This window comes from Anopheles moucheti, chromosome 2, assembly GCF_943734755.1.
Source record: "Anopheles moucheti chromosome 2, idAnoMoucSN_F20_07, whole genome shotgun sequence".
Taxonomy (NCBI): Eukaryota; Metazoa; Arthropoda; class Insecta; order Diptera; family Culicidae; genus Anopheles; species Anopheles moucheti.
This window is the reverse complement of record NC_069140.1, coordinates 102531054-102553804: the sequence shown is the minus strand read 5'-3', so window position 1 is coordinate 102553804 and position 22751 is coordinate 102531054. Positions and strand designations below refer to the sequence as shown.

At 41.2% G+C, this 22751-nt stretch overlaps 5 protein-coding genes across 6 annotated transcripts in view; 2 read left to right on the top strand and 3 right to left on the bottom strand.

The window, feature by feature from the left end:
* LOC128297737 (solute carrier family 12 member 4) overlaps nucleotides 1–10159 on the top strand; it is a 106280-nt gene extending 96121 nt beyond the window's left edge. For both annotated transcript variants that reach the window (XM_053033429.1, XM_053033428.1), the window contains exons 20-23: nucleotides 1046–1177; nucleotides 1246–1412; nucleotides 1483–1622; nucleotides 1927–10159. In XM_053033429.1, the coding sequence (XP_052889389.1) occupies nucleotides 1046–1177; nucleotides 1246–1412; nucleotides 1483–1622; nucleotides 1927–2018 (531 nt within the window). In that variant the 3' untranslated portion in view covers nucleotides 2019–10159. The remainder of the gene's footprint in view (nucleotides 1–1045; nucleotides 1178–1245; nucleotides 1413–1482; nucleotides 1623–1926) is intronic.
* A 1-nt stretch (nucleotide 10160) lies between these two features.
* LOC128297738 (vacuolar protein-sorting-associated protein 25) lies at nucleotides 10161–11034 on the bottom strand. The gene is made up of 2 exons (XM_053033430.1): nucleotides 10813–11034; nucleotides 10161–10748 (listed from the first exon to the last, which is right to left on the bottom strand). Exons 1-2 carry the CDS (start codon nucleotides 10860–10862, stop codon nucleotides 10277–10279), a joined length of 522 nt encoding a protein of 173 aa, XP_052889390.1. The 5' UTR covers nucleotides 10863–11034; the 3' UTR covers nucleotides 10161–10276.
* Nucleotides 11035–11377: 343 nt separating this feature from the next.
* On the top strand, nucleotides 11378–16705 carry LOC128309487 (uncharacterized). Its single transcript, XM_053045890.1, has 2 exons — nucleotides 11378–13922; nucleotides 15120–16705. Exons 1-2 carry the CDS (start codon nucleotides 11922–11924, stop codon nucleotides 15723–15725), a joined length of 2607 nt encoding a protein of 868 aa, XP_052901850.1. The 5' UTR covers nucleotides 11378–11921; the 3' UTR covers nucleotides 15726–16705.
* A 524-nt stretch (nucleotides 16706–17229) lies between these two features.
* Nucleotides 17230–19983, bottom strand: LOC128310742 (ankyrin repeat and LEM domain-containing protein 1). Its single transcript, XM_053047457.1, has 2 exons — nucleotides 18324–19983; nucleotides 17230–18257 (listed from the first exon to the last, which is right to left on the bottom strand). The coding sequence occupies exons 1-2, from the start codon at nucleotides 19900–19902 to the stop codon at nucleotides 17464–17466; spliced, it is 2373 nt and encodes a 790-aa protein (XP_052903417.1). The 5' UTR covers nucleotides 19903–19983; the 3' UTR covers nucleotides 17230–17463.
* A 1259-nt stretch (nucleotides 19984–21242) lies between these two features.
* On the bottom strand, nucleotides 21243–22616 carry LOC128297617 (CD2 antigen cytoplasmic tail-binding protein 2 homolog). Its single transcript, XM_053033295.1, has 2 exons — nucleotides 22395–22616; nucleotides 21243–22327 (listed from the first exon to the last, which is right to left on the bottom strand). The coding sequence occupies exons 1-2, from the start codon at nucleotides 22535–22537 to the stop codon at nucleotides 21364–21366; spliced, it is 1107 nt and encodes a 368-aa protein (XP_052889255.1). The 5' UTR covers nucleotides 22538–22616; the 3' UTR covers nucleotides 21243–21363.
* Nucleotides 22617–22751: the final 135 nt, after the last annotated feature.

The following is a 22751-nucleotide window of genomic DNA, read 5'->3' as shown; positions in this document are numbered from 1 at the left end:
TTCATCTATTCACATTGTCATTCGTACCGTTCGTTTTAAAAAGCTCGAGCTGCAATTTTCTTTTTTTCTTCAATCGGTTCACCCCACATTCATCTCATCTTCTTGTCAACTCATCCACCATAGAGCCAATGCAATGAAGCATGTTAGTACTGCTTGCATTATTCATCCTCTTTTATATCAATAATCCGTTAAAACTGTATATTTTCTCTATTTATTCTGAATTTTGAATTGTATTTTCACATAAAACGTTACATGTTGTGTCGTGCTCAGTGAAACCCTAAGAGAGGTGTCTTTCATTAAATTATTCATTCATTCTTTGGAATCATCAAAGATTAAATATCTCGATAATTTTTATAAAAGAGGTTCAGTGTTAATTATTCGACTTAAAGACTTCTCTCCCATTAATGCGCAAAGTGTGTTAATTTAATGTTTATTCATGTACATACGAAAAAGTTCATCATCTCATTTATCAATTATCGTTATGCTTCGTACAGTTGATGTACGCGATGTATTATACCATTTTCCACCTACCCCAAGAGCATACAATCGTGCATATAAACACACACACATACATAAATCTCGGAATCAGCTGCATCATCACTATCATTTATTCATTCATGTTATTGATGATTTAAGCTAATTGCAAACATTCATCCCCGTCAGCAGACAATCGTTTGCTATCTCTTTTACAGTTGCGTTTTATGTGTGTTTGTATGCGTGTGTATTGACCTTGTACGTGTGTAAATAACATGTTCTACACTTGTTTTCTGTTTTTTTATTTATAAAATTCTCCGTTTTCTAACCTATTGATCGTTTGTTTCCGCTTTGATTCGATCCTATCATGTGAATGTCCAATGTGATACAAACACATAAGCACTAAACAAACGATTCTTGGCTTAGAAATGTTTTTACATTGCAGTTTTGTTCTGGTTTTATTGAAGTTTTTTTCCATTTCTAACAACGTTCAACAGTACAACTAATACTTCGTATGGTTTTTTATCTTTTTTATTCGATTTAAAAATAAAAATAAACAAACCAAACGCAGGTGCAAGCCATCGTTGACCATCATCATCACAATGATAACAATACCAAGACCGCGTCCAAGGTTCGATTCGCTGATCCGTCGGAAAACAAAGAATCTGGAAACGAGGAAGCCGACCGAGAGGAAAAGAATGAGGTAAGCGGCATTCATCCATTGTGATGCTTTATGTTTATTTATTTACTGTTGTCTCTTTTCTCACCAAGACTGAATCCGAGAAGGACAGGGACACCAAGGAAGCCACCGAGAACGACAAGGATGCGGCAGGTGCCGATAAACTTGCCAACAATGTGTCCGTCTCGCCCGTCAAGGACAAGAAGGGCGGTGGTGATGCAACGAAGGTGGCCGAAGATGTGAAGTCTGCCTTCAAGCCGTAAGTAACCCTCAGCTGGTCATATGATGGTGGTACGTTGCTAAATACCATTGTTCATCGTTCCACACAGGGATGAGGGCAACGTCAGACGAATGCACACGGCTGTGAAGCTGAACGAGGTTATAGTGAACAAATCACACGATGCTCAACTGGTCATACTCAATCTACCCGGCCCACCGAAGGAAACGTACATGGAGCGGGAGAGCAACTGTATCCTTTTTGCAAATGTTGTAGAACTTCGAATACTTATTCGTCCTTCTGCTATGTGCGGACTACTCATTCATTCATTAATTCCTTCATATCAGTCAATTTCCCCTGATACTTCTAAAGGTATACAAGCCATGGTACAATTGTATCTTAAACGACAAAACATTCTTTTTTTGCAATTTATAGATTTTGAATCATTAACCTTACGAAAACAAAAAAGGACATGATTTATTTTGCTAGGGAATGGTTATGTCCTTTATTTGTCTACCTCTGCTATATGTTTCCTTAACCTCAAAAATCCCTATAGATATGGAGTTTTTGGAGGTCCTTACAGAAGGTCTCGAGCGAGTGCTGATGGTGCGAGGTGGTGGTCGGGAAGTCATAACGATCTACTCTTAAGTTGAAGTCACCTACAGAAGAAATCCCACATCGATCGCCAGGACAAAGCTGTTTTTCGTCATAGTCAAAGCGTCGATGACGATGACCGACGAGCGGCGCTTGCGAAACCGATATTACGTACTCATCCTTTCACCGTGCGCGTATCACCATCACGTCCTCTAGCTTTAAGGATGCAAACGTTTTTCTTCCCGCTACAAACACAAGTACGGTAGCAGCTCTCGAACTAAAAAAACGCATGCAAGCAAAGCTCGTTCAAACCGCAAAAGCCCACTACGCTCGGAAACACGGGGGCCAGCCAGTTTGAAGCTAGCTTTTCGAATAGAAACCGTAGTATTAAAACCAAAAAACAAACGTTCTAAGTGTCGTACGTTCGGTTGCGAAGTATTGAAACGATATCTTTAGTACCAGGTTAAGAGAAATCTGTTAAACTGTCCCGTAAATGTTTACTCCAAGCAGAATTCGCTTATACCCATGCCATCGGGCGACGATTCCGTCATTTATTTTTACGTAGGAAAGGAAGTGAACCATCGGCATACAAAAACCACCGAAACCCCGTTTACGAAAACCGAATACAACCCGGTTGATTGTTTGTTGTTCTCCTCGCATTCAGTTATGTCCGTTTTTCGCCTTCATTCCCCGAGCGTTTTTGGACGTCTACCTTAGTTAAACTCGTTAACGAAACATTTGTGGGTGCATCTCGAAACGAGTGCCTCGGTGTAATGTGCTGTGCCCAGTACAAAGTACAAACCCCCGCGTTAAAATGCGACTGCACTTGCGACGCCGACTGTCATAAATGACACACATGACAACCGTAAAGCATCTCGCGTCTTGGAAAGCATACAGCAATAGCAAAAGTCCTCCATTCATTTTCACACCACCCATAAACCCACCCCTGTCTATGGATCCCATATCGAGCGGGATAGGTTTAACCGAGGATTCGATGTGATAGGTTTAACGCGTTTAACTGTTTTAGCAATCAAAAGGTGAAACAAAACATTTCCCAACGACGGAATAGCTCTCGCTCGCACCTTGGATGTCCGATGCGAGGCATCTTGAGAAGAAGAAGGTAAACAATAGATCAACAACAATGCCCTACTCCCCCCGCCCTGTCGTTTAAATGTTTTCCGCACACAGCATCAGTCTGTCCACCTGAACCTAATGTTGCAGTATAGTAGAACTCTTACGTGCCTATAGTCTGTTAAACTCGAACCAAACTGCAGCGAAAACAGAAAGAGAAAATAAGAAGAAACAAGCACAGACACATACACAATCACACATACAGTTTCTGAGAGACAATTACCAAACGCGATACCAAAATATAAAGACTTTGAGACTCGAACAACGGCATACGGCCCCGGGCGCGTACGGGAAATGCAAATGAAAGCTAACGCGTAGTACGAGGCCTCGCAACGTCTCACAAACCAGTCCTATCAGCAACTTTCTGGGTGGATCTGTATATTTTGGTTTAGTTTTATGTTGTTAAGTCTTTTGTTATTAAAATTAAGCAGTATTTGCAGTACTGCTTTATTTTGTTTCATCGGAGATGTGTTATATAGATAGATCGCAACAGTGATGCTGACTGATGTGATGTACCGACTAAGGAGCTTATTCTTTATCTTTTATTTTTATGTGATGTTTTGTTGGAAAGAAAGTGTCTATCTAACCTTTTTTACTGTCACAAACTGTTCTTGCTGGGTGAGTATTTTTTTATTTATTATTATTTTCTCGTTTTATTTGTGTACCTTTGTTTGCTTCTTGACGCAGATTTACTGTTGTTAGTGGGGTGACTAGTTCAATAACTACAAACGGATATAATCGGTGAGTGAATAATACAAAATTCCTCGGCCTACCAACAAACGCAAAACCCACGTGCAAACGAACAAATTCTACATCTTCTCACGGACACACGCGCACCCTCATGGACAAAAAACACGTTGAAATGCAATCTCTACAGTAGAAGTATTAGAACTTTGATAACTAATGTAATGCAACACCGCAAATATTACTTACAAAGGAGGATATTTAAAAAATGAAGTCAGCAAAACATGCAAACCAGAATAAAAAAAGAAAAATCGCAGATATGCGGGTCGAGAGCGTAACAGTATCATTGCGCCAACGACATTCGACGAGGACATTTACAAACAAAACAAAACAAAAGAAATGATATTAACATATTTAAGACTGTGTTTTTAAGTTCAATTTTCTTGTCACCATTTGTTGGTATACCAATATGGAAGCGTGTGTGCGAAAACGAATCGAAAGAAGCGAGAACAAAACAGCCAAATTCCCCACCACCCAAATGTGCCGTGCGGTGGGTTATTAGCGGCGGCAGCAAAACAAAAAAGCATTGCAATTTAACATTTACCAACTTTATGAAATACGTTATTATTACAAAAAAAAACAGCAACAACAACAAATTATTATAACGATTAAACTATAAAAGCTAGTCATAAGTAAGTCGCGCACAGATCGACGAATTTTCGTCGTTACGGCGTAATGCATCTTTGAAGCAAAGAACAAACAAACAGACCGACAGCAGAGCAGACAAGGAAACTAATGGTTAAAGAAGAGAACAGAGAACAAAACAACAATAATATACAAGAATCAAGTCAAAACTTCTTAATCTTTCATATATATACATATACAGAAATCGTACATCTAGGATTAATTGTGGTGAAGCGAAATGGCAAAACGTACAGTAAATAAGATAAAACAAACAATTAGAGGTGATTAATGAATAATCGTAGCAACAATTGAAGCAAAGGGCACATGTGGCTGAATATTTTGAGGTTGCGTTGTTGTATGACATCGATTTTCTTTTGTCTCTTTCATTAGCTCTTGGTTATTGTACTCCTTTCTTGTATGTCTTGTTTTTAGGTTTACCATGTTTCTTCAATACTAACTGTTATTTATGTTATTCAAAGTTTCTTGTTGTTTTGATAAGGTTTTGAGTAGCTTGTAAATTTAATGTTCATTATGGTAATTTGCATTATCGTTGTTCGTATCAGGTTAAGTTAGCTCGATTTAAAAACAAGGACTAGGCGTACGCGACATTAGTCCTATACCTGTACCGTAGTAGAATATAACCTATGAAATTGATTACTTCTAAAACTAAATATAAACAAACAAAAAAAAACTCTTTCCGACCTGTTGTGCGATTGCATCGATCGTACAACAGTGATAGGAAAAGCAAGGACACACTCATGAAATTAACATAATTTTATTGCATAGGTTCATTTTCGGAGCGAGAGAACGGTGGCAAGTGTTGGTGAGAGTTTGATGGGCTTTGAAAAGGGTTTTTTTATGGAATCGGAGATATCCTTGTGTTAAACAAAGAGGGTGGAAAGATAATGAAAACGGCCAGGTGGGAAAACAACGTAAAGTGAAAGCGACGAAAATAACCTTTTATCTAATACGTAGGAAGTAAGGAAATCCTAGTAACGGAAGTAATAAAGTTGTGCGTTAGAAAGTAAAACCAATAACAAACACAAGAACACACAAGAGAAATGAAAAATCTACAACAAGGTTAGAACACATGCACACACACATTTTTAGGTAATTGTAACTGTTTACATCAATACTAGCCAAGTAGTAGTAAATTTTACCCACTCTCACTTCTCTGTTCGCTTCTCGACAGATGTAGCAAACAAAAAAGGGCAAATAATAAAGCGGTCAGGTAATATAGCTAATAAAGCGATAAATTGAAAGAAACGTGTATAGTTAATGATAAGAAAGGCTTAAAATAAAACAGAAAAGAAAGGAAATAGAAAAGCGAAGAGGGACAAAAATTAACCAAACTATTCTACCACAAACATCGTGTAAGCTAAAGGTGTTCGCTAAAACAGGGGTCAAGATAGGCGGATAAAATACAACTGAAAAAATATACACAAAGTAAGGAAATATTAGGAAAGTGTTTAAAAACAAATGATGAAACAAAACAAGACGAAGGTTAACTTCTTACCCCCAAACGAACACCTTTGCCGAGCGCGTTTTTTGATGGATGGAAAAGTTATAGCTCATTTACTGTGAAACAAAAGAACAAACATTTAAATCAAATTATAAGCAAAGTGAAACGCAGAAAATGCAAATGAAGATACTAAAATGCACTGAAAGACAGAAAAGAACAGCAAAAAACCAATCCGATTCGGTTTGATTGCGGCAAGGAAAAACTGAAATGGAGTCAAAATGGAAAATAAAACAAACATACATAACTAAGAAAACTCGGTAGCTTAGATTGTAACTGATTAAACAAACAGCAAAAATAGTACAGAACGCTCTCGTCTAGTCGGTTTAGTGCGGGCGAAGAAGTGCTATTGAATATTATAGGTTAATGTGTCTAGAGTCTATCCATCTCAGCAACAACCAAAAGCACTTACCCCTATATATGCAAAACAAGGAAAATAACGAGGAGAAGAAGAAGAAGAAAACACCGAAGAAGACATAAATTACAAAACATAAACACTCATTACAACTCACACAAACAACACAAACAAAAGGAAAGTGTGGGAAAATAAAAAGTCAGTAAAGGGAGTAGATTTCTCCTGCATATATAGACCCCCTGCTCCTGCTCCCACACTTGTCACAATCTCGAGAGTATATTACACTCGAATTTGCGAATTGTATTATTGTTTATTGTTTTTATTTTTATGTTTACCCAAAACTACTTGTAACGAAACTACGCACGTGTGAACGACTGCTGTTGTTGTTGGTCGTTCAAAATTTCGACAACGGGCATAAAAGTCAATGGCTACTATTTATCCTTCATCCTTACTAATCCTCTTAGCACTTAATCAATGCAAACTGCTCTCTCTTTCTCTCTTTTTATAAACACATCCCTAACCAAACTTATGCAAACGGGAAATGAAAGAGGATGGAATTATAAAATATAAAAGAAACTACTTATCACCTTCACTATCACCCGAATAAGGCATGTCCCTATTTTTAACAACCGATAAATAATACAACCATTGTCATCTTTCACACAATTGCGAAAAATCCATTTCCATTGCCATTTGTAAAAGAAGAGAAAACCGATCGAAACTTCCCACACATCCATACACAAACACGAAACAACGCGAGAAACATACTCAAAAGAAACTGTATGAAATCTCTTAAAAAGCAATAAATCATAGATAAAAAGTTGATCGATGGAATGCAAAAGAAGATACGCCAAAAAAGGGAAAAAAATGATCTAATGAAATGGAATGTTAATCAAAATCGAGCGGATAACAAGACAAGAAAAGCAAAAGAAGAAAATATTTTACCCCGAACAAAGACAAACAAAACCGAGCAGATGAACGGACATACAACATGTAGGAAGCTAAACAACATGAAAGAACACAATAGCAGAAACAATGTAAAACAAAGCACATCGTTAAACCCTAACGAAGTAACTAATTGTCTTGCAAAAACAGTGAATAATACAGCATACAACAAACAAACAAAAAAAGTAAGAAAATGGTGAAAATGATAAAGTCAAATTATAGTAGTAGGTTTTAGAACGCGACGACAAACGCATGGGCATATAGTAGCGGTAGAAAAGAAATGAGTACGTAAATGTGAAGCACGAAGAACATCAGGAAAAGAAACCAAAAAGAAAAAGGACATTCAATATGCCCATACGCGCGTACGCGCTCCTGAAACACAGTTAGTAGCAAATGGTAGATAATATGGGTGATCGGGACGCTATAACGACCCGGCATTACGGGGAGCTTTCAATTTGTTTTGTTTAACTTTTACGCTTTGGTTTTATGCAACCCTTTTTTTATATCATCACTCACTGTGGTGTGTTAGAACAATCTTCATATTTTTCATATGTTGCACCTAATTTTCATTTTTTCAACGCACACTTCCTTATTCACGCATCACCTAGTTTTATCGCACCTAGTAACTTGGTTTATCAGCGCACGTCTAGTTAAATGTTGTGGCCAAATCACTGCCGATTTTGTAACTCGGTTTCTCTGTGACTCATTTACAACAACAAAAACCCCATATAATTGCTGGCAAACGATTTTCGAATAGATACGTACTTTGCCACACACCAATGGAAAACCATTTCGCTATTGAACACACAAGGAGGTGGAGAAAACACGACGAGCTACAAATAAATCAAAGCATTTGGCTATACACAATCACATTGCCTATCGGGATAGGGTGGTAAAATGCATTCTAATGAGTGTGTGTGTGTGTGTGTGTGTGTTGTTACTAGCAGCTACCAAGTTTAGATGCACCAGACATTTTTGCATTACGTAGTGTAGCGAGCGCCGTTTAATAGAAAAATGTGCGACCCCCATATTGCCAAAAGACAGATCTGCAACAAAAAACCGTCATCGAAAAAGGATATAATTAGAACGGATGTTGTATTATAATTTTCCCTTTATCTGCACGCAATTGGATTATAGAGTGTTCTTTAAAGTGTCTCTTTGTTTTGCTCCCTGGAGGGTTTCATGTTGTGTTTTCCTCCCATTTTTAACTTCATCCGAGCGAGACGTAAAAAACCAGTAATCAAACTTGAAATAAAAACCTGAGCTAAAATGCAAAGCGAAGACCTTCACTAAAGAATCACATACACAAAACCAACAAATATGAGAGTAGTTGTACAATTGTTGTCATTATCGAGTCTAACTTGAGAAAAATTTATAGTAAATTCTATATTTAAAGCAAACACACACACGTGGTAGCGTGAAACACTGGGCCACGTGCTTCTTGCTTACTCCAAGGAACAGGCTTCGGCAAAAGTTAGGCTAAACCAAATGCTCCTCACAACTCATTAGATGAGTTTGCAAATTAGTAAACAATTGCTGTGAGGAACTGGGGCACGCCAGTAACACAAAAACCATACAAAAGCACAAAGCATAGAATCAGATATATTTATTTTAAAAGAGGAGATAGGAAAAAACGAATGCCAGCCTAGCACGCACTTTGTTGTTGTTGATATAATAATATTGGATTGATATACTATTATTTCTATATTTAGTAATGAAATGCTAAGCAAACTTTATTTTTTCTACTACAAACTATTAAGGTGAACAGACGAACAACGTCTCGATAGGAGAGTACTCTGTGAATTAGTGAACTAATTCAGTTTCCGGTTCTTAGTGCGAGCAAACCACAACGCGAAAGTTAAACACAAACAAACACAAAACCTCTAACATGAAAGAGCGTCGATTCAGTTAGGAATGTATTACATCTCTGTAAAAGAAGGCATCAGATAGATCTTTTCGATTGAAACCTATCCTTTTGCCCTCCGGACATGCAAAACAATAGTACTTTCTCACGCCAACATTCATACGCAATCGTGCAACTGAAATAGAAAAAAACGTGTGCAACTAAATTGAACAAACAACAATACGAAACAAATTGTAATAATCTGATAATGAAAAACGATTCCGATAGAGTAGAAAACATCAACAACCTATTGTGCATTTGGTCCGTGAAACAATTCAAACAAAGCGACAAAGAATCGAATACAAACCTAATAATAAAACACACAAAAAATAGCGAAAATTACTTGAATACAAAATCGGATAATACCAGTAAACAAAAAAAAAGATCCCCCATTTGTAGAACTGTGTATTAAGAAAATAACACTGTAGAACAAGATTGAATAACAAATGTGCAACTGCAACTGTGCAACAAAAAGAAGCAAAGTAAGTAAGTACATGACAAAACTCAATATAACACCATATACATACATTTCTCGAGAATGCAAAAAAAAACAAATAACAGTTTACTAGATTCGGTGTTGCTAAAAGCAAATCATTTAAAGAATAAAGAGAACAAACAAACAGAAAAAAACATATAGCTAAACACGTATCGTACCAACCTTTAATCAAAAGGAACGCGGGGATAGGCAGAATAGCCGAATCTTCGGATGTTCCTCAAATCGGAAAGTAAAGTGAACAGTGTGGCAAGCAAAACATCTTGCAAAGGCTTGAAAATACCACTCAAACATAACCACCAAGGCCGGGATAAGAAAGAAGTAAAGAAAAGAACGAAAGAAATAGATCAATCGAGCTCAACTTATCAGGACTATCGATGTTAGAATGGAATGAAACGAAGATGCACGGAGGGTGATGGAAACAGAGATCAACAACATCTACCAACAAAACGAATGAAGATTAATAAAATTTGGAATTTAATTTGTGGGTCGGTTGTTTTATATTTGGGAATTTTCCGAACGAAACAAAACGGAACTCCCCATTCCAGTTCTTCCACCGTATTCTGTTCAAGGATCACATCTGGTTTACAGTTGGTTTTCAGAAAAACTTCACTCCCTCGTTTTCGTCAAACGCAATCAGCTCACATCTGCTTCGTGCTTCGAGAATTTTTAGTGCCTTCCTGAGAACACCTTCGTCCAACCCGTAGAATTCCTCCCCAATCGTATTATCACCCGCCACCAGTTCGTACAGCGTGCAAACCGTGTTTGTTGTTCCGCTCCCAGCGGCCCAATCGTACAGTATAGCGCTCCATTCGTCCAGCGTATGCCAGTAAACTTCCCACTGCTGCTTCCGTTTGTCGGTCGTGGCAGCGTGCCCCGTCTTGGCAAGCTCTTCCATCACCCACAACCGTGCCTCTGGTGGCAACTTACGTCCGAGCACCTGGTTCACAAAGAGCGGTGTGTCTTCCGCGATGTTCAGCAACGCCTGGCGCTCATGTTTCTGATAGTTCAGCACCAATTCCTTCCAGGTGGCTAACTGTTGTTCCTTTGTTTTTGCATGCACCTGCACTCTGTAAGAGAATGAATAATGAATTTTCATAGCTTCAGCTGGAAAACAACTTCACTTGTACTTACGTGAAAAACGGTGGAAACGAATATTCCCACGGCCACTGGAAAGCACCCATTCGGTTTGCAAATTGTGAAGCGCTTTTTAGCGTGTGACGACTTTTCTCAGCTATGGAACGCCTAGTCTTTTTCGAAACTATAAAGGAAAAATCAGACCGCACAGTTCACGTCCATTTCACGGAATTCACGGTTTGTTGTTTGTTTACATTTGGAAATAAACTGTACAGATTGACAGCTGTGCCAGTTGCTGCCCATGCAGCAGAAACAATTCCATCGTGGAATAGCAACTAAATCTTCCTTTCTTTACTTCATTAGCCAACTAAATTAAGAAAGAAACACTTTAAAGGTATTTTTGCAATTATTTCAACCATTTTTAGAACCGATTTCAAGGGAGTAACCTGGAGTAATCCATTCAAATCAACCAAACATACGTTATAAACGGCAATTGCCGTTGTAACTTCCATCCTTCGATCACACCAACACTACACCACGCCACTTCTCGCGGGCCTTCCATGCAAAACTAAAAGAAGAAGCAAAGTCACAATTAATGTTCCGCCGAGAAGAAAGGTGTCCACATAGCGCGGCAGTACTTTCTTTGCGGAATGCCTTCCGGTGAAAATTAGTGGAACCTCACTGGTGACCACTCGCATCAACGCGTATCATTTCACCGTGAGCGGCTTAAGACGCATAAAGCGTAAAAGACAGGGCAAATGTTTGGACTGCGTAAGCGACGCGCGCGCTTCTAAGTGCGTATCGAAATGTGTACGTGAAATTGTGTCCCTGTGCGTAAAATCATCCCTTGTTCGTTTCGTGCAACAAGCTGAGTATCGGGCCGGAAAAGAAACTCGAAAGCAATGAAAATGTTCTCTGTGAATTAAATGTTAGCCTGTTCCCTGCATTGTGCGTGAATGGTGCTCGTATAGTTGTACGTGCGTGTGTGAGCGTGTGTATGTGTGTGTTGTATTCGTCCATTTTGTATGCAAGAGGAAAGCGTAACAATATCGCAGCTGGCGTTGAAAGGAAAGAAAGCGTTACGCAGTATTCAGGAAAGGGTGTTGCGCGTTAACAAGGGAAGTCTTCTTCTGTAGGCTTCCGTTAGAACACTCGTCGTGCCCCCGATGGAAGACGTTGAACACCACCAGGCTATCCAGCCATCCTTTCCCCCTACGAACAAGGTGCTTGCAGATTCGATCGAAACATCATCCAGTGAAGGTACACCAAGGCTAGCAAATGGGAGAGGATCGTTCGGGCAGGACAGTGGGTACAGCTCGTACCGAGCAAACACAGCCTACAGCACGTTTAATCTGTCCCCACGTCATGGAACCTCCGTGACTACGATCGACGAAGGCAATGAGAATGATTGTAGCTTGAACGATAGCAGCGCCGAAGAACCAGGTGGGAGTACAATCAATCTTACGCCGAGGACGGCCGCCAGTATGGTTCAATTTTCGAACATCCATCTGAATACGCCAAAAGCTGCGAACCGATCGAAACCCACCCGTCGTCCAAAGGCGTTCGATTACGATGGATCATCCGGCACGACTGACGTAGACAATCTGTCGTTAATCCTTGCACTATCGACACCGGAACGATTACCTAGCCGTCCATCGAATGCCTTGTCGCAGGATACACCACTGCGCACAGGCAATCGTTCCGCAAACCAACCGATCCAATTAACGCCTCACAAAGCCAAAGGAAGCTCGCATTCACTGAAGCGTAAACATTCGTCATTCCGCGGAAAGCTTTACTCTGACGGAGATGTACTGCTTGGTGACGAAAATCGGCCCGGCGGTCTGAACGACTCTTTCGATGTGGATTGTCGTCGGCTGGAGGACATTTCGCCAATTCTGAATAACAAGCGTCGCAAGCACAATGACCGTGGTATTGAAGATCTGATGCGTTCCAGCACGCCAAAGACGGTCAGCTCGCAGCCAACCTTTCTACAGCTAGATGCGACTGAAATACGCCCCGACGTGAAGAAAACGCTACTGAAGTTTCAAAGCTTCAGCCCGAGCAAAGTTCAGTCGTATGCAGGTCCTCTTTTGCGCCTGAGGCAACCATTTCATGGTCTAGAACGTACACCGGAAAAAAAGAAAGAGTTCCGAGTGTTGGCAGAAATCGAACCGTCGAAGAAAAGCACAGTTCCACCGCTTAATTTGGATGCACTGCTTGAAGCACCGATTCTAGACGATCCGACGAAGCAGCTCGAACAAACGGTCTCCACCGTACCTTCGTTCGACGACTTCAGCCTAACTCCATCCAAAGCGAACCCCACCGATCCAGAGGTGGAGTCTAGATCGGGCATTGATGGTTTCTTTGGGGGTGAAGATTACGTGTTGCGACATGCGCCGAGTTACTCGTACGCCCCTACACTTAACTCTATCCTGGAAGAATCACCCGTCAGGGCACAATCTATACCTGAGAAACTCCCGGTCCCGAAGACGCCTCCATCGGTTTCTAAATCTGGCCGGAAACTTAAACGGCTCGGCACAAACGAAACCGTTTCGTCCTTTTCTTGTGTTTCCAGTCCCGCTCGAAGCGTACGGTCTCTTACTCGTCAGAGTGTTCGTGCATCCGTATCTCCGAAGGCTCCCCGTTTCCAGGCTGTCCAGAACAAAAGTCTAAAGACCTTCAAAACGTACAACTACTGCGGTTTCGAGTACGTCAACATTCTGAAACAGTTATGGAAGCGTAACTCAGACGCACTGGAAATGGTGCTTGATTACCTGGATGATACGGATCTAGTACGGGTGGTTCGTGTGTCTCGCAGGTGGAGATTCATTATTAAAAACCACAAGAAAAGTTGGCATCGTTTAAAGCAGCACCTTAAGCAGCAGCAGCAAAACAAAGAGAACAGTTGCTTCTGCCAGAAGAATGGAGAGTTGAATCAATCGGAGGTTAAGGAATCCTCTGAACCTAATGACAAGATCGATGGTGATAGCGAAGTTGTTAAACGGATACCGTTTGATATACTAAATGTTCGATCATCTGGAAATGTTTCCGGTTCTCAGCTCAGCCACCGTTGTTCATTCAATGCTAAGGACGATTCGAGTATTGTCAACGTCACTCATTCACCGCCTGTTAGCCCATCGATGCGGAAGTTCGTAATCAATCAAAAGGTAATTATTGAAGCTTATCGTATTTTCTGCCTTCCTATTCTTATCACCTTTCTGCGCTTGTGTTCTGTACGCGTGATATCTTAGCAAAAAAAGAGATAACAATCTTAAAGTAGATATCTGGTTCAAAATGTTTAGAATTGATCTCCTTGCAATAAAGACGCAAGTTCCTCCAAATCGTCCCCAGGAAGCTTTGTGCGGTAAATTGGAAATTAATTTGTTAATTAGTGTAAAAGATTTTCGTTACAAAAACCAAAAGTGAACTGTTCTCATTTCCACCTTCTGCGTCTTTCTCGCCTTTTGACACGCTGACTGGTTGTACAAATTTGCGCGCCATCCATTGTGGATACTGAAGTTTCTTTTAACTCTTGTCCCGCTCTTCCATAACCAAACCAGATTTACAATGACGCGTACCATAAACTACGCGTGGTGGTTTTTTGTGCGTACAGTCTAATTGCTGTTTCATTTGGCAATCGGGGTTGCAACGCTCGTCGAGGAGGAGGTCACAAATTGCCACCTTCAGCTTCATTCTGCAAAGTTCCTCTTCTCCAGCGCTTCCCTACACGGATGAGAGGATATAGATTCGATGAACTTCTACGGCCAGGGAAGGATGTATACATGCGAGATAGAATGATCACTTTTTCGATCGGTAGCCATACGCACTTGTCCGATCCGAGGCATACGCGTCATTACAGTTGTTTTTTTAGCTCTCTTTCTCCGTTTCGCTTGGTTTCATTTATTTGTTTTGGTGGTTTGGTTGTTGTGCCATATTGTGCCGCCCAAAGGAAGAAGAGTTATGTTTTCGGGATGAATTCCATCTCACGTCATAAAAATATTGGCGCGAATAAAAATATTGGTGGGTATTTATGGAAGACTCTGATTTGTGGAAGCAAGTTAATACAAGATATTATTCTTGAACATTTCTTCTTGGGGTAACGACCGTCAAAGGTAATAAATGTCGGACTACACTTGCCATTTAGTCGAAGAATCATGGATGCGATGGAAAAAACGGACCCGAAAAGTTTTTGTAACAGTCCTGTCGTGTGGGAAAGCGGCACCTACAATGGACTCCTGCTTTAGTTCAGATTTTGCACTTCAATCACATGCTCAGGAACTCTACGTTCGATCTCTAGTATAAAAGGAATTTATTTGAAGCTAAAATAACGTATTCAACGGGTTTTTATCTTTATTTTCTTGTAGATTGCGTCTCATTTGAAACAGTCGGAACAGTTGCGCCCATGTCCCCGTTGCGGGTATCCAAGCAGAATCATCTTCTCTCGCGCTTCTCAATATGCCCGCAACAAATATGCTTCATCTGATCATGTTCATTCCACTGCGGAGGCCACTGGAACGCTTACCGGTGAAACTCGCAATAATAATGAATACTCCGATAAATCTCCAGATTGTGTACGGAAGAATCTGTTCAACAGCACCACTCCCAGCGTAGCCGAAATGTCATTCAATCATTCGTCCTGGCAGCTGAACTCATCCGAATCGAATCGTTTCGGCAAACGGCACATGAAGTTGCGCAGTTCAGCGACGAAAAGCTTGGACTATCCTTCGGATGCTTTCGGCAGTGAGGACCATCGGCCAAACACCCGTGACTCGAAATGCGATTATGCGGTGTGCAGCGGAAAGTTCTGTGGGTTCAAGTACTGCATCAAGTGTTTAAGTGAGTATCATCCGAACACGGCATGTGCTGATCTTTCCGTTAACTCACCCACCAAAGAGGAGGATCGTGGTCAGGCAAATGTGGCCTGCACTCGGCAGAGTCGTCGTTCGTTGCTGCGTCTGTGCAGAAAGTAGCAAGTAGCTCTGTCTGCAGTTTCATCTACTCCTTATTTAAACAGTATAAGTTTACCCAGTTAAGAAGACTAGCCAACAGTTTAGCCAGTTAGACAAATGCACAGTGTCGATTCTCCTTGAGGGAGATGTGAGGGGAAAGATATGGCGAAGATTCGTTCCATTCCAGTTTGTTCCGAATCTCTAGCATTACGTTTTAATGTGTTTTTATTTTTATACTTCGTTCTATTTTTGTCTTGCGATTTTTCTCATGATATTTGTCTATCTTATAAACGTACGTATTTCTTTTTCGTCTGTCCTTTTGTCTCATTTCGAAGCTCCGAACAATGAAATATGGAGCGCTCTCTAATTTATGTTCTGAGTATTAATTTTATTTTTTATCTCTCGAACGCAAGCGATTAAACATAAACACGATAGCATTGTACCGAATTCGTAATGGTCAAACGCGTTTCATTTCGATTCGTTGATCGACAGAGGAAGAATGGGAAGAAACTAGCAGGGAGATTTCTGAACAAACATGATGATAATTATAGTATTAAATATGTAGCACACATGACGATGTTTTCTAACTCTAGTTAAACCTGTACGTCTTAGTATCTTATACACTGAAGGCAAAGCTTACTCGCCACAACCAATGTTCAATGGCAAACGATCAAAAGACACGCATCGAAACCTGAGTTGAGGGTATCGAATTCGGAGTGGAAGTTCAAAACGAACCGTTCTTGCCTTTATTCCGATTCGAATCCATACACTGGACTGAAATCGCTCTAGTGTTAGATAGCAACCAGTTTAAAATTTGTGTGTCGTGATTTTTCTTCTATTATTTAACATTGAAAGAACTGAACTGTTACGTCAGCAGGAGGCAGCATGGGTAGGAAAACGTTACTATTAAGAAAAAAAAAATAAAGGAACAAACGGGTGGAGATGATTCAATGGTTAATGAGAGATCAAACCTGTAACCTGTTATAGCGAAAACATTCAGCAGAACAAACGAATAGAGAGCGAAATATGTGTGGCGACATCGAAATATCGTTAATCCGAAACACATCACCGCCGAAAATAGGAGTGTTAAGCGATAAGTTTTTGATAAACGATTTTTTACAAATAAATGTTTTTGTTGGAGTAACATAACCATGCCAAGAATTTGTTGTACAGCGATCGCTAATGATGATGTGCATAACTTCGAATAACCCTTTCTACTATATTCAAATCAAGTCAAATCTTTTAATGCTTTCTTTTCAAAAGCTAAAAATTTTTACTTTTGGACTTCTAATCTCATATTAATAATTCTAAAGCACCCCACCGCTAGCATTGGCATTTGATAGGTAAGTGGACCGTTTAGTTCAAATTTGCGCGCTAACCATCGAAAGCGTACGTCGAGATCACAAATTGCCGCCGTCTTTTTGATTCTAAAGTTCGGAACGATTAAGCTCGAGAAGGAGCGCTCTGCTCTTCATTGGAGAGTCCTGCACCAGCAATACTAAACGAATAAACAATAGAATTCTTATCACACGATTGTTTAGCGGACTTTTATTAAACAAAATTTTACACTGTCGATGCGATAGATGTGATAGCGGTTTAGGTGTATTCTTATCAATTATAAGCCCCTGCACATAACATTATATTTAAAAAAGATTGTTTCACTAAAATAAGAAGGTGGAACAAAGTAAGGGACATTAGAGTATCACAACTATGACTATTGGGATTAGGACCATCAGAAAAAATGTTCTTCCCATTCCCATCACAGATCACTTGGCAACAGTTGCGTTTCACCCTCGGCAAGATGAATAAGCATAGCTTTGTACAGCAATAATATTCCCAGTTGTTTGCGCTTTTTCATTGGCCACGAAAGGCAGGTGGAATAGTAGTCGCCCCGCTTTAGGTTTGTCAAATTTTGTAGCCCAAACGCGTCGATAATGGCGGCCTCGCGGGTGTATGCTTCCGCCGGCATAATATTGTGGAAGATGTGCAGACACACAACACCTTTTCCTGCGCACCAGATATCGATGATACGGTTAAGTTTCTTACTGTCCGTTGCAGCTATTTGTTTGCGATTCAACGACTTTCCAGCATCGCCAAACCTATCAAGCTTGCGTCCAACTGCCAGACATTCCTCCTCGCTACATTGAAACACAACTGTCTCCGTAGCGACCATCAAATCGCCGTCCCCGTTTTGAATACAATGGTTTTTCGACCGACATTCCTTCTGATGGTACAACTTAATCGCATCGTAGAGATGGCAGTAGGGTCGGCTGCTTTTGCCCTTACCGACGTAAAACACTGAACTTAAAAAACGCCTCCACTGCTCGAGCGGGTCAAGAAGCTTCTGCTGTGCTGGGAGGTTGTTGCTGACGCGAGGATCAAGCAACAGATAAATAAAACTCTTTTTTAGATGTCCCTCGCGAAAATTGCGAACCGGTTTAGCTGTGCTGGATTGAAATTCGGAGGCCATCTCCTGCTCCAGAAACTGTTGCTCGATGATCCTCTTGAATACGTCCTCCCTTCGCACAGTTGCCATCAACTCGACAGAGTAATCTAACAGAACGAATAACTTTGTTAACGATCATTGGAAAAACAAATTAAACAAAACAATAAACTTACTTAACTGGATGTTTGTCTTGGGATCCGCGTTCACCAAACGTTCCGGATGACGTCGGAATTTGACCAGCTTCCTTAGGTACAGCTTTTTTGTACTTTTCGTTATTGGCCCAGGAGCCTCACCGAAAGTGGTCAATTCTGCGCGCAATGCATCCGTATCGTAGTCCAGTGGAGGCAAGGTAAGCACGGTTGATACACTAGTTAACGACGCAGTTCTTTGCGGTATCGGTGGTGGACACGGTGCGGTATCGATGGTGGATGGTTGTTTAGTTGCTGCGATAAGTTCGCCGTCTTCCGAGATCATTTGAATTGCCGCAGGATGGGTCATTTTCTTTTCTCGAAACATCACACCCGCTTCATCGTCTGTGTGAATGTATTCCTCACTGATCTGTATGATAACTGTATTACATGCCTCATTCAATGTGTTTTTGTGGTCGTCAAACTCTGCCACGGAATGGCTCTCCTGCACTTTGTCCTGATCTCCCGCTTCACCTTCCTCGATATATTTTTCCACCTCGATGATTTCAGGAGTATGTTCTTGTTTTTCCGAGATCTCTATTTCATCGATCATCTCCTTGTTGTTTTCCCCTTCCGTTGCCGTCACGAACGTTTCCTCAATGAGCGATTGTCCGTCTGGGTTCTCCGAGAAGCTGTTCAGAATTTTTGCGATATCGTCCAACCGTCGGCTTACCCGCGTTCTTTCTTTCATTTCGGCGATCTTCTCTCGCCAAGATTCTATAAAGGACGTTCTTCTTCCCGTTGGCTCACTATCCCTGGTAAAATTCTTCAAATTTCCTTTGGTAAGTTCAAAAAGGTTCGTACTGTTGGGAACTTCTACGGTACAGTCAGGCTGCTGCTCAATACGCTTCATTTTGGGTGGAGAAATAATGGTTGCTTCTGTTGGTAGAATGTTTTCCACATTGGCGTTAATATCCTCGGAAAACAACGGCTTAAAGCGGTCCTTACGCCGGTGTGTTATGTTCACATAGTACGGGCTGGTAGCATCGAAGTTGTAGTGTATTTTGTTCGGAGTGAACGCACGCTCTTCCAACGCCTGTAGGGAAGTTGCTGGATAAAGTTGAGTTGCCGGCAGAGACAGGACGTTTTGTTTCAGTTGACGTTGCTGCTCGAGCAACAACTGTTGACGCTTCCGTTCGATCTTCTTTTCAAATACATGATTCTGTATCACCTCCAGCGCTTCGTAGTGATCCTCGTCAATAGCGTGCTGGATCGGTGTGCGACCTTCCTCATCCTTTAGCTCCACATTGCCGCCCGCTTTCAGGAGCATTTGCAGGATTATAACGCGCCCAAGATTGGCGGCCACATGCAACGGTGTTAGCAACTGTTCGACCGTAGGTAGATTGGGATTGCCACCATGGCCCAGCATCATCGAGGTGGCCTTTGCAGCAAATGATTCATTTTCAGCCCCTATCACCAGATGCATCGGCGCAACATCTTTGGCCAGCACGATCGTGTTCGGATCTGCACAATGTTTCTCAAGCAGCACTTGCAAACCCGCAAGATTTGTGTCCTCTATGGCGTCCAGCATGCACAGCGCAAGATATATGTCTGCCCGCGACATAGCGAGCTGAAAAAGTTCTTTGCTTCTTAAACAAACCCAACAGACACAAAATAAACAATAAAACAACGCAACTAAAGATGGTCAAAGCTCCACCGCCTACTTGACTGCTACAAAACGATAAACAAATTCAAAATGACGGCGTTTGAAAGCGATGATGCGTTTATACCAGTTAGTTTAGGGTTTTTCAAGTGGCAACAAAATCGTCGATCTTGTTATAAAAGCAAACAAGCCTGTTTTAAAACTACAGATATACCCCGTAGCCAACACGCAGTTGCTTAAATTGGAGAGATTACAGTATCGTAGTCTTAGACTCGCACTAGGGAGCCTAAAATCTACGCACAACAAGTTCCAAAGAAGTGATGGCCGGAGTGATCCTGCTGAGATTACGTTTTGAAATGCTGTCGCTTCACCTTCTAGTTCGTTCTTCAGTATCAAATCCCGTGTATCTTCATAAAAATTTAAAGCGCTTATACAGACAGGTTCTAATAGCAAAATCATTAGCATAATCAATAGCAAAGCGCCTCACAAGCAGTAAACCGTGCTGCCCTTCCTGAGTGCTTCCAGAGTTCCATTATTAGTATGGACTCCTCGTTACGTGAGGAGATCAAGATTTCTCATCAAGATCAAGATTCCTCATGATCTTCGCCCTCATGATATTGACAAAATGAACCAGTATTACACTGATGGGTCATCCTCTGAGGAGGGCACTGGCTTCGGTGTTTTTAGCGTCTAAACCATTTATTGTCTGTTTTGTTTTAGTTCCGTTAAGGATTAGCCAATGTCGAACACAGAAGGTTGTTCTAGTGAAGAGCGACGCAATCGCCCATCAGCCATAGCTTCAACACAGAAACCACTATGCATCACAACAATTACAAAAATTGCACCGCATCAAACCCATCACACAAAACAATAGGACAACAGACATCACAAATGCAACAACGATAGACAAACGACAAACAACATCGAAATACGCCAACAACCAATACAACCGAGCATGCTCGGGATAAGGCAAAGTGCAAGGAGGAAATGCTTTGTTCCATTTGTTATTTACTCTCAACACAAGCGGTGTTGAAAATACGGCAATGCCGTCATAATAGAAATTAAATAAAACATCAAATATACACCGTAGTCGGGCCAAGGGATCTAAAGGAAATCATAGTGTCGTAGAGTTTTACTTTGGCCATGCAATCGTATATGGCGTTGCAGTAAATTAAAAATGCAGGAATTGTAGCTGCTCCAAGATTTAACGCATGATGAAAATCTTTAATTGTGCGATGTTACGCATTTTCATTACTGCACGTAAACGAACGGGCCCGGTGTAGTTTCAGATCATCGGTGCACAGATGTTTCCACCTACTCATGCTAAATCCGTTACCTCTAAGTACTATTTATGGATATGTTTGATTTATTAGAAAACATTAGCATATGAAGTATGAGTGTGGTTTTGTATCTCCTATTCAATTACAGGTACAGATCGAAATCAATCCTCGCCGCAGAGTAGAACCGGGCATCGTCACTATCAACCTTCCGTACGAATGCTCCGCTAGTGAAGCGCCCTTCATCGGCAAACTTTTGCATTTGTTCCGTTGTGTAGGGACCCAGAACCGTATCGTTTTCCTGCTGCTCTTTATACTCCCACATAAGTATCTTTTCCTTTTCGCTTTCCTGCTCGGTACTGTTTCCCGTTGTGTCACTCTCCTTCTGAGAAATAGAATCTCTGACCTTGACAGCATCTTTACCGGTATCTGTACCGAGTTTACTCTGTTCCCGACTACCGAAATCATCCGCATACATATCCAGCTCATCTCCGGGATCTGCTGTGGCTGCTTTCTTCTTCTCCGCGTCGGACACTTTCTTCTGTATCATTTCAAACGTTTCCTCGTACACATCCATATTACCATTGTTTGTAAGTATATCGTTCGACAGCTGCGTAAGTTTCGTGATCTTTGCACTCTGCTCATCAGGCGACTTCCCTTCTTTCTTCAACTTCCAGCGTTGAGCGGTCGTCAGTTTGGTCGTTCCTTTGCCCAATCGTTGTAAAGCTCGTTTTACCGATTCCTTGGGTTCCATCAACTCGAGCATCTGCTTATAAGTGTCAATATCGTCAAACTTTGCACTGCCACCTGCCTTGGCTTCCTCATCGTCGTCCTCGTCGTCTGAATCAGAATCTGCCAGCCCTCGCTCTTCTCCCTTCTCCGGTCGTTCCTTGTAGTTGGGATCGTTCTTCACTTTCACCCAATCGATGTTGTCCAACCAATGGTCCTTTACTTCGACCGTTTTCTTCCACAGATAGTGCCCATCCGCATCGAAATGACCTTCTTCCATCTCTTCCTTCATGTTAAACGGGGTGAACTTCGTCTCGCCATCAGTTCGCGCGGTCCCATCTTCCTCGCCCATGATTTCATTGTCATCTAACACGTTGTATCTGAATCAATGTAAAAATCGATTTTAATTGCGCCGAGCAACATTCTCAAACGCTTCGTCGTACTTACGGAGCATCGTCCCCACTGTCGTCCTCCTCGTCGGAATCGAGCGTATGCTTGCTCGTGGAGGGTTGATTGTTCTGTTTATCGCGCACCAAATCGTCCAGATAATTATCTTCCTCCACCACGTAGCTCGCTTTACGCTTGGACATTTCGCTGCTATTCACGCTTTATGCAAAAACAAATGTATTTTTCCCCACAAAAACTAAGACGTCCACCGGAAAACATGAACCAGCTCGCTCACAACTTATAAACAAACATGATGACATTTTGCACTCACAGCATACTGACAGCACAGCTTGCAACTCCCAGCACTCCAGCACTTTTTCAAATTTTCCCATCCGTTAAGATTTTCACTGAAATTGC

Bases quoted from the DNA above. Each gene is read 5' to 3' on its own strand.
- LOC128297738 (XM_053033430.1), bottom strand. From the start codon at position 10,862: ATGGGTGCTTTCCAGTGGCCGTGGGAATATTCGTTTCCACCGTTTTTC. The intron at 10,749-10,812 runs GTAAGTACAAGT...ATTCTCTTACAG, and splicing joins TCGTTTCCACCGTTTTTCAC to AGTGCAGGTGCATGCAAAAA.
- LOC128309487 (XM_053045890.1), top strand. From the start codon at position 11,922: ATGGAAGACGTTGAACACCACCAGGCTATCCAGCCATCCTTTCCCCCT. The intron at 13,923-15,119 runs GTAATTATTGAA...ATTTTCTTGTAG, and splicing joins AGTTCGTAATCAATCAAAAG to ATTGCGTCTCATTTGAAACA.
- LOC128310742 (XM_053047457.1), bottom strand. From the start codon at position 19,902: ATGTCGCGGGCAGACATATATCTTGCGCTGTGCATGCTGGACGCCATA. The intron at 18,258-18,323 runs GTAAGTTTATTG...TCGTTCTGTTAG, and splicing joins CAAGACAAACATCCAGTTAA to ATTACTCTGTCGAGTTGATG.
- LOC128297617 (XM_053033295.1), bottom strand. From the start codon at position 22,537: ATGTCCAAGCGTAAAGCGAGCTACGTGGTGGAGGAAGATAATTATCTG. The intron at 22,328-22,394 runs GTAAGTACGACG...ACATTGATTCAG, and splicing joins GACAGTGGGGACGATGCTCC to ATACAACGTGTTAGATGACA.